Consider the following 17506-nt stretch of genomic DNA (forward strand, 5'->3'; position numbering starts at 1 on the left):
ACCCACCACCCCAGTAGACCCCCGTCCCCCGACCCCGCTCGTCCGCCCTCCCACCCTCCGCAACCCCTTCCCCCACCCCCACCCCCTCATAGCCGCCCACCCCATCAATCCCCCCACTGGAATTTCGCTCCCTTCCTCTCATCCCCGACGAGTCTCACTCCCCTCCCCCACCCCCGTTCAATTTCGATCCCTTCCCCAACCACCGACCGCCTCCCTAATTAACCACTAACCTAACCCTAATCCTAACTCTAAACCCTAACCCTAAACCCTAACCACCCTCCCCACCACCCCAGCAAACCCCACTCCCCAACCCACCCTACCCACCACCCAGCAGACCCTCCCTCCCCCAACCACCGGCCGCCCCCCTCCCCATCCCTCGCAACCCCTTCCCTAACCCCCTCGCAGCCGCCCACCGAGCCCCCACTAGAATTTCGATCCCCTCCCTCACCTCCAACGAGTTTTACCCCCCCCCCACCCCCGTCGAGTTTCGATCCCCTCCCCCACCTTCGTCGATTTTCGCTCCTTCCTCATTGCAGCCGCGCACTGGAAGAGCCGATTCAATCCCAGAAAATTGAAACTCAGCGGGGGTGTGGGGAAGGGATCGAAATTGAACGGGGGTGGGGGAGGGGAGTGAGACTCGTCGGGGATGGAGGGAAGGGAGCGAAATTCCAGTGGGGGATTGATGGGGTGGGCGCTATGAGGGGGGGGGTGGGGAAGGGGTTGCGGAGGGTGGGAGGGCGGACGAGCGGGGTCGGGGGACGGGGGTCTACTGGGGTGGTGGGTAGGGTGGGGTTGGGGAAGTGGTGGGTGGATGGGCTGGTGGGTGGATTGGGTGGTGGGGAAGGTGGTTAGGGTTTAGTATTAAGGTTTAGGGTTAGAAGTTAGGTTAATTAAGGATAATTAGAGTTTAATTAGGGTTAACACTAACAGCAGTTAATGTCGTTAGTTATTAGGGGTATTGGGGTGTATTATGTTGAAATTGAGGGGTACCCCGTGTATTTTCAAAAGTGCGGGGGTACCCGGTGAATTTCGTGAAAACTTGGATGACAGTTGATGAAAAAACCGTATTTTTTAACTTACCTTAACTTTTCTTCTCAACTTTCTGCAACTTCTTAATTTTTCTTATATTTTCGGAACATTTTTAAAAAAAAATTGTGTTAACTTGTCGAACTTTTCTTATTTTTTCTGAAAACAAGTAAAAATAATATAAAGATAACAATCCTAAGCAAAAGTTGCATTAAGCAACCATTAAAAAAAAGAAATAATATAATGAATAAAGGGTGCACAGGATGATTATTTGAAAATGGAACAGTAGTAACAATTATCAAGACATAAGAAAGACAAAGTTGTTCTTTCGTGATGAATGACAATCCAAACAAGAAAATCAAACAACAGATACGCTTAAGAACGCTTTCTGTAACTTATGTTGCTAGTTTAGAACTTCATAATGCAAGTACCTCAAATATTTACTCAAATCGTAACACCCATTGTTTACAACTTAAATTGATCTGCTCCTTGATTAGAATTACTGGACAAAAGAAAAGAAACGGAAGTTTTACTTGAAACGTACCAAAATTGTAGTTTTCACCAGGCTAAAGTTAATCTGCTCCTTACGTTTACTAGAAAAATCTTAAAAGAAGCAATGACGCACATCTGGTGTTCCTGAACGTGTAGACCACCATCCAAGCTCCAGCCATGAGTGCCTTCTCCTCAATAGTTGGTGATTTTAAGCAACAAGGAGCTAGCAGTTTTTAATGATCACGTCGCCTTGAATGAGAGACTACTTTTTGGCTGCACACGAGTATTTGTGAAGAAAAATTCAGGTGTAATATTCTGATAGACTACCATATGTGAACTTCTATATTATACAGACTGCACATTTCCCTGTTGTTGGGCACCGGTTTTAGCAACTCCATCCTTCCATCCTCTCTGGCGAGCCCGCTGTTCCCACATTGAAGTCAATTTCTTCTGTGCCACCAAAGATGCTTCAGCCTTCTCCCTGGCTTCTTCGCAGGTTTCCATTCCAGAATTGCACTTGTCTGCCTCCTTTTGATACTGGGAAGTAATCTTTTTAGCTTCAAGCAAAGCCATATCAGCACGCTTCTGATTTTCTGCAGCTTCAGTTTCCCGCAATTTCAATTCCTCAGCTAACAGTTCAGCAAAATTCTTCTCAGTGTCTTCGCTGACCCCTGGATCATGCTTTGAACAATCTGATAATTATGAAATTCAATGCATCAGTGATAAAATCAGGAAAAAAATTTAATGCCAGGTGAGTTTCGGATGGCAAGACTTAACACAGAGTTTGTCCCACATTCTTTGACTAACAATCTCATTGACTAGTTACTCTGAATGAGAAGAGTCCAAGCTTTCATTAATTCACCACTTCAAAGTAGATGGTATTTTTAACCAATTGCACTCTTGTACCAAAAAGAATGCCGCAGGCAATGGATTGATTTTTTTACATTTGTAAATGACCTGTTCAAAGTGCAAAGAGTGGGTTTGAAAGAGCAGTATGGATTACAGTCAGAAAACCACTAGAAAAAAAAAACAGTGCTCTTGAGAGTTCAAAACACGATGAATCCACTTCAAAAGCGAAGCTTGTAACATATAGGACGAACTAGGCATGAGGGGTCAAGTATAATTTATAGCAACAAACTTGTTCATGTCCTTATCTACATTGTCTAATCTACATTGTCTTCACTGCTTTTGCAAACCTCCTTCCCCAGTCTTTTCACTTTTTTCTCACAATTGGAGTGAAATTGGGCAATCCCCCTCCTGTTCTCCAATCAAAACTAACCAAGATGTGTGATTATCCAGTTTTCCAATACAAGAATACAACTCTCACCAACTGTTGAAAATTATATATTTGTTCCCAAAGAAAAGAAGTTCCAACCCAAATTATCATATATTGAAAAAGATTGCCTTTAATTCTCAAATAAAAGGGCTCACTGATCAGATAAAAAAAATCAAATAGAAAAACCCACACAAACCTTGTCCTGCTCTTCATATATCATTGAAGAACTGCATTATAGGTCAATTAATCAACTAAACTCTACTTTTCATAACAGTCTTGGCCATTCAAAAGCATCTATCCAATGGATGGCTTTATCATAAAGACCAATTTGGAGTAATAAGTTGAGGGTATTTCAGGAGATGAAGCCTGCATTAAATGAGCTATTTGAGGAAACATAACAATAATCCTGCAATCAGAAGGAACCATATTGTCTAGTTATAAACCCTTCTGGCTTAGCCTGAGGTATGCAGATGAACGAACAAATAATTGAAGGGAGCGTGACTTGAATTTAATATCAAAGACTTGAAAGTAAACTACAGAAGAACACTTCTGAGATTTACAGTGACAAGGGTTAATTCTAGTCACGGAATAAGCCCAGTATTGCAGGCCCAATATGTTAAAGGACTTAAAAGTTAAAACCACTTAAGACAATTACATATCACGTCTTATTCTTTCCACTGTTATCATTGATCTCGAATTTCATTCTTGTTCCTTACTTGTTGAATGGAGCTCTATATGTAGCCTTCCTAACAGTAGGACCAGAAATAGAAAAGATAAAGCCCGTTGATTATAAAAACAATACTGCACATCGCTCCAGTGGGACAATCTCAGATACATAGAGATCAAGGGAGTACAAAAGGGAAGAGGATATATGAAGGGCTCTAAATGTGATTTCTTTAAGAATGTAAAGCATATAAAAATACAGATGAAAGAAATCTGTATGAATGCTAGACGCACAAATACACAAGGCAATTCAAACAACCAGAACAGCAAAAAATGTGATGCAGAAACCACAACAAGAAAACGTCTGTCCAATCTCAGGGATTGGGCAAACAATCAAATCTCAGATAGAGAAAACAAGATAGCACAAGGAAAATAAAAAAACACTACTTTCTACCATCAAATGTTGGTAATCTTACCCACTTAAAAAAGAGTGGACAAATAGTTCAATCTCTTTCTTTCTTATTAAAATGAAATAGTTCAATCTCTCAGATGAATTTAGAATGGTCCGAAACGCGGATTGGTCTTGAGGACATGGCAATCAATGAAAATTGTATTGAAGTATTAAAAAATATTATTGTTTTCTAATACAAATAACTTTGAATAAACTTAGTACAATAATTATCTAAGGCCTTTGATTTTTAATATCATTTGTTAAGTCTGAATCGTTGTCAAGTGTCAATGGTTGAAAGAAAAAATTGAAAAAAGTCCTCTTTATTGAATTACTCCATATTATGAAACTAGGAGTCTACGACTGCATAAGGAAAGGAATAAAGCCATAATAAGTGGAGTATAGTAATAGAAAGAGAAAAGAAGCCGTTAAAAGGGTGGTGCCAGACGTAAATATAGTAATAAAAAACTAGGACCATTCTTTAGCCCTTCCCCTCCCCTTCCGCCCACCCCCCCGGCTCCATCGGCATCCTCCTCTCACTCTTTCAAATCTCTCTTCTCTGTGCAACTACAGCACCCCGAGTCGGATATTTTTGAACCAAACTTACTTTTTTCAACCCTCATTCTGCCACCCTTCAGGTGCCAACTGCACGTCTGCACCTACATTTTCTAGCCGGTAGAAATTTTTTAACCAAACTCACTTGTAATTCTCTTTAGCGGCACACTCACGATATCACTCCAAACACCATTCCTTCCATCCAAAACCTCATAACAGCCAAGATGAGTTGTTGAATTCTTCATTCATGGCTGATTCCACAACATTCTTAATACTCATTTTCCTCTTTAATTCTTTGCTCTATGTTCATAAACCCAAAACAACCAGCTCATCTTTCCACCACAATAAAAAATTAGACCAATTTATAATCTACCTAACACATGTACATTTCAAATCAATTACCATCAATTCCAATCAAGCTTTACTTTCATTCCTGCAAAATCTCAAACCTGCACTGATTAGAAGCTAAAGTAGGGTCTTGGTTTCTTATATAGCAACAAGTTGGACATGGATCATTGAATTTCTCACTAATGTCGGATATTATATATCGATTATTATCTACCTTGAAGACAGGATAAAAGTTTGGGCAGCCTCTAACGTAATGAACTAGCCTAACAAGGAAGGGTAGGGTAGGTATCACATAATTAATTTGTTAAGAGTAGCTTGAAAAGGAAGATAGTCGCTCCACTAGAAAAGAGAAAAGAAAAAAGAGAACTATAAATGCTAGAGTAGGGAGAGAGAAGATCATCCAAGATTTGAGATGCTATTGTAGTTTTGTTTAGCTCTAGCGAGTTTCAAGTGACTCAACGTATCCTTTGTTTTCTGTAAAATCCATAATATTAATTAAAGTTTCTTTCTTCTACCTCTAGTTTGTGTTCAAAATATGCTAGTTCATAGCACTTTGCTACGAATCATCTAAGAAGTGGCTACTATCTATCTAGGAGCAGTAACATGACAAGAAAACTTATGAATATGGCTTGTTGTGTCGTGGCCAGAACTTGTATGAGATTAAAAAAGAGAAGATTTTCCCCCTCTTTTGCTGGTTACAATGCATGAAAATAAGTTGGGAAAGGCAAAACTGATGAAACACCTAAACAAATTGATGGAGCCACCTCTCTATTGGGATGGCAACGAACATAAGAAAAATAGTTCCTAGGTTCAAAATAAAGAAGTGTGTCTGTGTGTTGTGCTTGTGTATATCCCTGTGCGTGTGCGTGTGTGTAGATAGTGGTCAAGTTAACAAGTATTTACGACCAAAGTAAACTGTGCCCCATAATTTTGCGAGGAAGAGAAAATCCTTTTCTAGTATTCCCTTTTTCTGATCTAAACACAAGATCAAGAATCGAATAATAGCACGGATTGCCGCATACAATATGATAATACCAAGCTAAGCAACATCGTGCTACCGCTACCATTACCAGCACAAAATTATTTTACAAGTACAGCTTTTGAAAATATTCACAAATGCATAAATCACGATAAACATCATGTATACCCGCAACCTATTTTTTAGTAGGCAGTATATGCAAAACATAACATTAAAAAAAGTAACCTTTTTCTAATCCCATGCAAGAGTTTACAAAGCCATAACATAGAAGACAGACTAACCTGTAAAAGAGATATTGCTCAACCCTGCAATAATCAAATCAAACAAAGATAAAACAAATCAACCAATTGGAGCTCAAAGAGCATGTAAATAGTAGACATTAGTGATTTCAAACATATGAAATAGGTCCATGTCAGCATCCATACATGATCATATGCATGATAATAAGCTTCTTAAGTTTTCCAAACATGTCATTATGAGAGAAAAATAGCGACTTCCGATATTCGAGATTATAATCATTCATCAATGAGCAAACTTGGAATGCTTAAAAAATCCTTTTGGCTTCACCAATTACCAATTCTCTTGTTAGTTACATTATAAAATCGTCTTATCCTACTACTCAATTCACTTCAAAAGTAGCATAAAATAAAGTGACCCCTTTAGGATTAATAGTAAGACGGTGTCACTTATTGTTCTCCGATCCACAGTAACCAAAATTCAAAACAGTTTTACAAACTCAGAGAATTAAGACATGACTGAGCCCAAAGTCACTGCCTCTGTTTATATGTACTTGCTACATTTCCTTTTGCACAGTTTTCAAGATGTGTTTTGACTGTGAATATCTCTTAACCCATTCAAGTAAAAATATAAAAATTCAATATTATTACACTTGGAGATAAATCTAACAAGATCACCCGTGATTATATTTTAACTCATTGTTGTTCATACCTTGTTTTCCCAAAATGGAAATGTAGCAAGTAAATACAGACGGAGGGACTATAAAAAAGAATCGTTCCTCAAGTAGAGGAAAGATCTCACAGCATACCAGTCAAGCCAGCATAAAAACATAAAAAAACGAATTAAAACCAAATGATTACAAGAAAATGAAGTGAAAACTTGGAAGATCAACAAATAGTAATGCAATTAAAAGGAATCTGATAATTCAGATCTGGAAGAGCTTTTACCTTCGGGAATAGTGATGAGAGGCGAAGAATTGCAATTACAAGAGCATGGAGGACAATTAGCGGGATTGGAAGAAGAAGAAGAAGAAGAAGATGATGATAAAGAAGAAGAAGAGGAGAGAGAAGCAGGTGCTGTGCCTTCTAAGAAGTGCCAATAAAGAGGGGGTCCAACAATGTAGGCAGCAATAGAGACTGCGATGAACCCTAAAGTTAGCTTTAAAACCCTTGAATTACAGAATCTATGCTGGTTCACAGCCATCTCTCTACTTCTCTGCACTTCTAGTCCTACCTCGATACACTTCGACGTCGGTGGCAGTGAGAGAGGCAGAGCAGCAGAGTATTGGAAACTTGGAGTTAGTAGTTGGTAAGTATGTGAAAGGGAAAGAAGTCCAGAATTCCAGATTGTGAAACCATGATCAATTTAGGAAAAAAATAACAATCGGTCTTCTGTGAACCCGGTTCACATTAAAAATAGTGTGGACTAGGCCTAGCCACGTGCCCATTACAAACTAGTCACTCCCGCTTTCTAAAATTCATGCGATTTTCTCTCTCTTCAATAGGATTCTCTCGCCCTAAAATTTTAACAAAAACACTTGTTCAGAACAAACATACACTATATTATTTTAAAATACATTATATCATGCCAAAATACACTATCATGTCAAAGTCAAACACTATAACGATCGATTATGATAATTTTGTCTAATATACAAATAAACTACACTATAACATTTCAAAATACACTATATTATGTCTAGAGACACTATATCATGCAACACTATCATGTCAAAAAACACGGCAAAACACTGTCATGTCAAAGTACACTATATCATTTCAAAATACACTGTATCATGTCAATATACACTATAACATGCAACACTATCATGCCAAAAAACTGAGCAAAACACTATGATTTTAAAATACACTATATCATTTTAAAATACACTATATTATTTCAAAATACACTATATTATTTTAAAAATATTATCAGGGGAGTGAAGTTATCATAGGAGAGAGAAGTTATCAGGACAGAGAAAAGAGTGGAAGACTAAACGCGGCAAAAACGGAAAGTTATAATCATTAAAACTCATGTGAGATGGATAAGGTGTACACTAAGTTAGTATGCACCGGGTTCATATTAGTTTTTTAAAAAAATAATGGGGGCAAAATTGAAGTAAGTTACAACTTTCTCAGCCTAGCCCACGTAAGAAAAGAAAATTGGGGGTAGTGTTGTGATTTACATTTTTTGTGTTTTGGGGTATTAATTATTAAAAGCAACAATATTGGTGAGGCTACTTTTAATTCTTCTCTGCTCACCTCATTAGTCCATATTATTTTCTGCCAACTTTATCGCCTATTTTCCTCATCTTACCATTTCATATATACATTAGTTTTCAAGCTCGGTTTACGTCCTACGTAATTATATATTTTATTTATTAATATATTACTTTAAATTGATAACATCATGTATTACTTGGGTAAGTGGTTAAAACATTAGTATATATGATTGTGATCACGGGGATGAATCTTATACAATGCATTTTTTTTTAATTGTAGGTGGATTACATGAAATTAAAGGCTTTAAGGGAAAGTAACACGTGTCATCGTTCTTTGTTTAGAAAATGCCTTTTGATATATTAGTATAGATAGATTCATTAACCTTCCCATTTATCTTCTCTCTCCTACTTTTACATACTCCACCGCCTTTTTTGTGCTCCTACTTTTCATACTCCACCAATATCAATAAAATAATTCCACCATTTCCATTCTCATTTCCATTTCCATTTCCATTTCCATTCCCATTTCCAGGTTTGTCCCCGTAATTCCCTTTCTTTTGGCCATTGGGGTTAGCTTTATTCTTCGAATAACACTTATATGCTCTATGCCCCCAATTTCCCGCATTCATGACATTCCACCTTACTACCCTCACAATCTCTCCTAAGATGGTTGTTTGGGCACTTTCTACACCTATACACACGCTCAGGTCTGCGGTTGTTGGTGTTATTATTGCGGTTATTGTTGTTGGGATGGGTGTTGTTGTTATTTGGGCCCCTTGCCAAAGTTTCTTTGAGAGTTTTGGTGGTTTGGTTCCCATGATGTTTCTTTTCAAACCACTAAACCTCGGGGTTTGGATTCTCCTTCCGTTTCTCACCCTGCTTATCCCTTTCCTCTCGTTTTCTTATGACATATAGATGAACAGCTTTGCCAAGCACATGGTCTAAAGACGTGAAGATATCTCCCCCCAGTCTTCCTTGCAGGTCAAGGATAATTCCTAGTTCGAAACGTGAGGCCTTAGCTTCCTCGGTAAGGACAATTTCCGAGACAAATCTCATCAGTACAATAAACTTGCGGTAGTACTCCTCAACATACATGTTCCCTTGCTCTAACATCATAAACTCCTGGGCTTTCTGCTTTTTGAGGTATGGAGGGAAATACTTGTCCCTTAAGGCCTTCTTAAAAGTTTTCCACCCAAATCCTTAGCTTGGGTCCACCAGAAATGGGCATTTCCCTAGAGGTAATAGCTAGCTAAGGGCATTTGTCATTTGGGCAGGATAGGGTAAAAAAAAAGCTTATCGAACTCCCCAACCCAATTCTCCAATTCCTCGACCCCCTTTCCCATTCAGTATTGGTGGGTTCCTACGGGCTACCTTCTCAGACAAATCCCCATTACGGTTATGACCTTGGGTTAGGTTAGCTGTAATTTGCACCAGGGCAAGTATCGATTGCTCGACATTCAGAGAGGTTTCAGGTAGGGATGGCAGTGGGGCGCGTCAAGTAGGAGACCCGCCCCATCCCCGCCTAATTGGGGCGGGGATGGGGCGGGGATGGGGATTAAAATTGTACCCGCAATAGGTGGTGGAGCGGGTGTGGATTTTATGTTATACCCGCCCCATCCCCGCCCGCCCCACCCCATCCCCGTCCGCCCCGCCCCGCATATTTATTATTAAAATTCTATTTACATACATATATTACTAACGTATTTGAAGACACTTTTGAAATGTAATAAAATATTTGCCTTTAATGTATTTTAAGACCTTGTTTGGTTGACAAAACAAATCATGGGAAGTGTAAATTCCTAGGAAGTAGAAGTATATGAAGTTGTTTGGTTGGCAAAACCATGGGAATTTGCACTTCCTAGGAAGTTCTACTTCCTCCAAAATGGAGGAAGTTACTTACCTAGGTCCCCCTAGGTAAGTAGAACTTCCCATTATCAACCAAATACAATTTTACACTTCCTAGGAATTTCAAATACATGGAAAAAATAACTTCCTAGGAAGTACGACTTCCTATATACAACCAAACAAGGCCTAACTTTTCTTTTACTATATTATATTGTAATTTTGTGAAGTAGACAACTAATGGGCTTATGGCAGATTTTTTGGTGGATTTTTTGCGGGGTTGAAGTGGGTATGACGCGGGTGCGGGGGTGGGGCGGGGGTGGGGCGGGGGTGGGTCTAGAATTTCCCCCCGCAATAGGTGGTGGGGCGGGGATGGGGATGGAATCTTTCCCCACAATGGGTGGTGGGGCGGGGATGGGGATGAGAATTTAATGTGGGTGCGGGTGTGAGGGTACCATCCTCCGCACCCGCCCCGCCCAATTGCCATCCCTAGTTTCAGGTGTGCCTCCCGACCGAACCATTCTGCACTGAAAATAACATAATAGCTATCTCAGTGACGTACACATAATCTTTTACTCACTTAACCATTACACATTGCATATATAACCAGTTGTTGCGAACAAATGTTAAGTCTTTAGTGACTTGCACTACAAACATCTTAAATAAGACGTCACAATCAATAATAAAGAATAACATAATCTACTATTATTGAAAATGAAAATTTATTGTTTATACATATATATATATATATATATATATATATGTGTGTGTGTGTGTGTGTGTGTGTGTGTGTGTGTGTGTGTGCGCGCGCGCGCGCGCGCGCGTGTGTGTGTGTGTGTGTGTGTGAATAAACAATGCTATTCACTATTCGGCATGCAAGCCTTATTAACACCGAAATAAATAAATACGAGAAAAAATAGAATGATACTTTAATCCTAAAATATATGATCAGAGGAAACTATGGACTATAGCGGCGAGCTTCATCATCTGACTCAGGGTCCTCTATTCCTTCTTCCATGTCAGCTTCATCCTCAATAGGCTCGTCGTTCTCTATGGGTTCCTCTTCTTCCAAGGGTTCTTCCTCTTCTTCTATAGGCTCCTCTTCCTCAATAGGCTCCTCTTCTTCTTCTATGGGATCTTCCTCTTCTTCAGGCTCTTCCTCCTCTTCAGGCTCTTCCTCAACCGGGTCCCCTTCAGCAGGCTCATTTCCATTAGGGTCCCCATCTTCCTCATTTCCCTCATCTAATACAGGTGCAGCCTGATTCCCTTTAATTATTGCGATAAAGTTCATATTGTTCCCTTCATCATTCGAAATGTAGGTGATAGTTCTAAGGTTTAAGGCTACATGGTAGTTCTCGGGTGTAAACTCGTCCTCAAACGCTTGGTATCTTGTCCTTTTCACGGCTCTAGGTGGCGTTTGTGGCTCAGGTTTAACTCTTGGGTTCTCGGAACTCCCATCTACAGTCCTGTTCCCGAGCTTTCCCCCACGTGGTATGTTCTTCGGACTAAAGGTGATGAAGTAGAAGGGTCTAAACCTCTTGCCACGCGGATCTTCCACTCATTCTCGCAATACTTGAGGTCAGTAAGGAAGTGCTCTACGGTAGGAAGGTACTGATTCCAATAGGTATGCTTCTCTCTATTAAAACTCCCCTCTTCAAACCACAGATCTCCATACCTAAGATGTACGAAGCGATAAGGTTCTATGTTTGGGACAAAGCGAAGCATAAACTGTATCCTTGCATTTCCAGCTCAGACTTTAACCCCTGCCCTCCTTGCATGATCCTATAATCAATTGCAGCCTTCATTTTATAGGCCTAGACTTCCCAATCCTCCCATATTCGGTGTTTTATCAGGTATTCGTTAGGACTTATGTCGTGAAGCATATGCGAAATTAAAGAAATAGAATAGTCTAAGTTTTTGTGTATAAAAGGTTTTAAAAACGTATATTATGTGTGTGTGTGTGTGTGTGTGTGTGTGTGTGTGTGTGTGTGTGTGTGTGTGTGTGTGTGTGTGTGTGTGTGTGTGTTATATATATATATATATATATATAGAGGCAAGATCACATGAGAATGCTCTTTACATGAGAAATGAGAATGAATCTCAACCACACGATTGGTTTAGAGTTACAACACTTATTCATTAGAGTTATATCCTTCTAAAAAATTTTGAATTCAAAAAAAAATTTGTTTTTTTTGAAGTTTTTTTTTTCAAATATTTTGTTTTTGGAGTTACATCACTTTTTCGTTAGAGATACATCACTTATTCATAAGAGTTATAGCGCGTAAAATTCATTCTCATTTCTCATATAAGTATGCATTCTCATATGAACTCACTTCTATATATATATATATATTTATACATATATATATATTTATACATATTTAAGAGATAAAACGATCATTTTAAACTTTGAAACTCCTTAAGCACAATCAAGATCGTTTCAATCAATTAAATAATTTTATACTAAAATAAGGTTTTAGTTCAACACCATTTTTTGAAACATCTTTTATACCAACTTAAAGTTACTTAGTCCTCCTAACCACTATACACGAACCTATCCTTGTAAATCCTCCTAATCTATTCATATTTGAAGATTTCAAGAATCTTTCACAACTTCAATTGATCAATCAAACAACACATACGGATACAAGGCACGAAAACGAAATCAGAAATGAAATCATACCTATGATTTAATGCACATAAAGTAATCTATATGCTCATATCCCATACTATCCATTTCAAACACTAGTAGAATAAATGCTTATTGCTGCGGTAAAAAAGTGGCATATTGCAGCGGTTTTGGCCGCGCAACAATTAAGGGGACAGCAATAGGTAATAATTATATTGCTGCGGTTTTAAACCGCAGCAATATAACAACATATTGCTGCGGTTCCTATACAAAACCGCAGCAATATGCTTTTTTTTAATTAAAAAAAAAAAAAAAGATGTTGCTGCGGTTCCTACTCAAAATCGCAGCAATAGGTCTGCATACAAGCAAATATATATATATATATATATATATTTTTTTTTTTTTTTTTTTTTTGCATTTTGTCATCAAATTTAAAAGATAAAAATGTAAAAAAATAATAAAAGCTACAAAAAAATCAAGCTATACCGCAACAATCCAAAAACAAGTTCTTAAAACTAATAACTACAACATCATGACCATAAAGATTAAAAGTCGAAACATGAAATTGAAAATAACTTTAGAAATTAGAACATAAACCTCCATAATCACAACTAGAGATGGCCAACAGTGTGGGCCAATCTAACACATCCAACCCAGCCCACCTCGTGGGCCGTGTGGGCCGGGCTCGTAAAAGGCCGGTCCAACCCACCTCGAACCGTGAAATTGGTGGGTGGGTCGTGGGCCAGATTTCTCAACCCCAGCCCGCTACTAAAACCGCCCAGCCCGGACCACGAAACCGGTCCAGCCCAACCCATGAACCAGACCAGCCCATTCCAACTTATTATTGAACCAAATTGTGTATATTTTAATCAAATTGTATATATTTTAATCAAATTGCATATATTATAATTCAATCAAATTTTAAAATAATGAAATTATTCATTAATTTTAATAATTGTATATATTTTTATTCATTTTAAAGATTTTATATAACAATAATGAATAATTTCAATGATTAAATAATTTTGAAAAAAAAAAATCTCATGCCAGCCCGCTAGCCCGGTCCAGCCCACTAGACCCACGAACTGCCAGAACCGCTTCTCGAACCGCGAAAACCGGTAACAGACCGGTATGGGCCAAGACTTTTCAGCCCGCGGACCAGCCCACCCAACCCATGAATTTCACGGTCCGGTCTTAGGCCGTGAAATCTCAGCCCAGCCCGCTTCGGCCCACGGTCCGGCCCGCCCAGCCCGCACCAGTGGCCATCACTAATCACAACTCACAAATTGAACTAAAAATAAAAATCCAAAACTGCCATTTCTAGACCAAAATCCATAGCCATATTATTCTAAAAAATAAAAATGAAAAAAATCCAAAACAACAAATATCACCAACCTAACAAACATCAGTACGATAACGAAAAACAAAACGTAGCAAAAATATGAAAAAAAACAAAAAAAAAATTAAATATAAGAACAATAGGTCGGATCTCCGGCGAAGAAAGAGGAGAAAGAAGCCTTGTATTTCCGGCGAAAAAAGAGGACAAAGAGGCGTATAGATTCATCCTCACAAAAAACAGAAACTAAAAAAAACAAAAAACATAAACTAAAAAAAAGATTCATCCTGCGAAAATAGAAGTGAAAGTGAGGGGATTCGAAGTGAAAATACTCGCCAACGAGTCATCCTCGCCAACCAGATCTGCATGAACCACCAGATCTGAACGAGTCATCCTCGCCAACCGAAGAAAACGATTCATCCTCGCCAACCGAAGAAGAAAATGAGGGGATTAGAAGTGAAAATCCGACAGTACGGTGAACGACGAGGAGATCTGAATGTAATGGCGACGAACGAACGATGGGAGGAAATCGCCGGTGGAATTGTTGCGTCGAGCGAGCGTTGCTGATGGCGTGAGGGAGGGAGGAAGTGCCGGTGGGTGGTTGTTGTTAGGTGAAGAGATGGTGAGGAGAGAGAGAGGAGGAAGGAGATTTAGAGAGGGTGGGGAGTGTTACTATGAAAATAGAAATGAAAGTGAGGAATGAGGAGGAACGACGCTTATTTTATTAAACCCTAATGTTCTTATTGCTGCAGTTTCAGAAAGAACTGCAGCAATAGATTAAAATAATATTTTTTAATATTATTTTAATATATTGTTGTGATTTTGTCAGAAACCGCAGCAATATATTTGGTCAAATAGTCAAAAAAATTTCAAAAATTTTCCGTTGAAAGCATATTGCTGCGGTTTTTGGTCAAAACTACAGCAATATAGTTATTTTATATTTTTCCTTTTCTTTTATGTGATATATTGCTGCGTATGGGTAAAACCGCAACAATATTACCGCAGCAATAAGCAATTATTCTACTAGTGAAAATATCTTTGGAAATAGGAACTTTTGGCTTTGATACCAGTTTTATAACACCCCCAAAATCCATACATGTCTACAACTACGTCGCATCAACTTTGGGAGTGTTACCGCCGCGGTGAAACGCAAGGCTTATTGAAAAGGAATGTTAACTCAAATCATTGTCACGAAAATCGAAATGCAGCGGAAATAAAGATGTAACTACAACTTGTGAATCATCAACGACCCCTTTTTATTCAAACCACATACTAATTAAGTAAATCATAATAGTCTTGTAATGCTTAATTAAAACGCTTTAAAGTTTCAAGACTAAGAACTATCCCCCGTATGCTCAATATCATGCAGCAGCACTAGCACACCTAGTCTGCTCCTTGTTGTAGCATCAATGGTTTATCACAGGTCAACAAACAACACAATAACACATAATCAGCTATGCTGAGTACATAGTAAAGCATTGAGTACATACAAGGCATAAGCAAAGCAATAAGGATCATTCTTAGACATTATACTACAATAGCATTACATTCTTTACTTTTTATTTAGTTGGCAGCGAACGGACACCGTCATCTTACTAGAATCATACGGGCTACTTAATCCTTAATAGACAACTTGGTCTATTAGATGAAATGTATATACGATTTCGATCCATGCCACATCCATCACCTTAGTATGCATACCCCCAAGATCGTACGGAACCTTCCGCCTACTTGAGTTATCAAAATTTATAAAGACACTACTATCGTCACAGTAGGCCTGCGTAGGAGTGTAGAACAAGTCCCACACTCCCCCCATTGTTCATCACTTGTAGGGAGTCCAACTACAAGTTTATTGCCAAAAATCCTTTCTTAGTATTGTCCATTCATACTACATTAAACATATAATCGTGTAACGTTCCTTCTTAGATACAATACCCAAATCTTTACTTCTTGTAACATCTTTGTTACACCATAGATCAAAGAATACAAATCCAATAATCATGCTTATGATACGATAGAATTACGCATTACAATGCTACATATCGATTTCCAATCGCAATCATGTTACCAAACAATCTTAGCAATCACAATCGTTCCCTATCATGATTCTAGGTTCTGATAGAATAAACTTCAACCTAACATGATACTAGTACTTGCAACTGAACTGGTATGCGTACGTACCTTGTAACGAAGAATTTTCGCTGCCTAATCAAACGTTCCGCTTATGAAATTGGGACCTAAACGAGTAAGGAAGTACTTCAATGCTATGTCCTTGATATTATTATCATAAAACACGTGACTAACTATATCAACTTAATATTTCAAAGTATAAACAATAACTAATCTCGTTGTTTATTAACTTTTCTTTCTTTCATAACTCTATTAACTTAGCGTCTTTTAAGAGCCAATATCAATGAGCAAAGCTGATTTTAGTTAGTCTAATAACATAATACATTTCCCAACTTCATTTCAATCCTTATGTCGAATACTACTAAAATCAGATTTGAATAGCAAGGCCATTCTAACATTCCAACTATAATCAATAATCTAATTTCTTAACTTTACACCTTACTTACTTACAATCCTAAATCAGATTTACAACTTACATCAGGTTAACAATTTAAATCAATTTTACAAACTTAATCAATTAATAATTTACTCTAATTACAATTTAATTAACTTACAACTTAATATAATTAGAAACAGATTATACAATATTAACACTAACATAATATCATATTATACATATTATTGTTTTTATACCGCTAGACTCGCCGGCGATAATCACCGGCGACGTGATACCGGCAGTGATGCAAAACCCTCGAGCCTCGCATAACGTCGCTTCGCGCGCCACACACGAGTCTCGCTCCTTGCTTCGCACCACCACAACAGCGACGCACGACGATCTCGTCGCACTACTCGCACTACACCAAAATTCTTCGCACTGCCTGCACAATACCACTCGTGACTTTGCATAGCGCACAGCGAAGACCCCTCGTTGCACAACGCGACTTCGCATAACTCAACCAACCTCGAGTACCTCTCGCTCGCACAGCACGCTCGAAACCACGACCCTCACTCGCGCTACCCTCGTCGGATTGCTTTGAACACCCACGCACACACAAACTCAAGTACTCACCCCTGCTCGCACAACCAACTTCGTCAAAGGCGATGAAGTTCAGAGGAGGCAACGAGGGAGAGGGAGAGACGGGAGAGAGAGGAGAGAGAATTTGAGAGAGAGAGAAAAAAAACGACTGAGAAGGAGAGAAATTGAGAGGGACGACTGAGAGGGAGAGAGAGAGGGATTAAGGTTTTTAATGAATTTTTTATTCTTTCTTTTTCTCTCCTTTCTTATTTATAGTGTGGCCATCCTAAGTCTAGTAGGACTTGGTTAATTTTATTTATTCCGAAATTAAAATAAACCGAACTATAATATAGTTATGTTCTAGTAGTA

General features: G+C 38.6%; 1 protein-coding gene across 1 annotated transcript; it reads right to left on the reverse strand.

The window, feature by feature from the left end:
- Positions 1–1441: 1441 nt before the first annotated feature.
- On the reverse strand, positions 1442–7370 carry LOC104903196 (hypothetical protein). The gene is made up of 3 exons (XM_010691196.4): positions 6972–7370; positions 6069–6092; positions 1442–2210 (listed from the first exon to the last, which is right to left on the reverse strand). Exons 1-3 carry the CDS (start codon positions 7225–7227, stop codon positions 1864–1866), a joined length of 627 nt encoding a protein of 208 aa, XP_010689498.2. The 5' UTR covers positions 7228–7370; the 3' UTR covers positions 1442–1863.
- Between the last annotated feature and the right edge of the window lie 10136 nt (positions 7371–17506).

This window comes from Beta vulgaris, chromosome 9, assembly GCF_026745355.1.
Source record: "Beta vulgaris subsp. vulgaris cultivar EL10 chromosome 9, EL10.2, whole genome shotgun sequence".
Classification (NCBI taxonomy): domain Eukaryota; kingdom Viridiplantae; phylum Streptophyta; class Magnoliopsida; order Caryophyllales; family Amaranthaceae; genus Beta; species Beta vulgaris.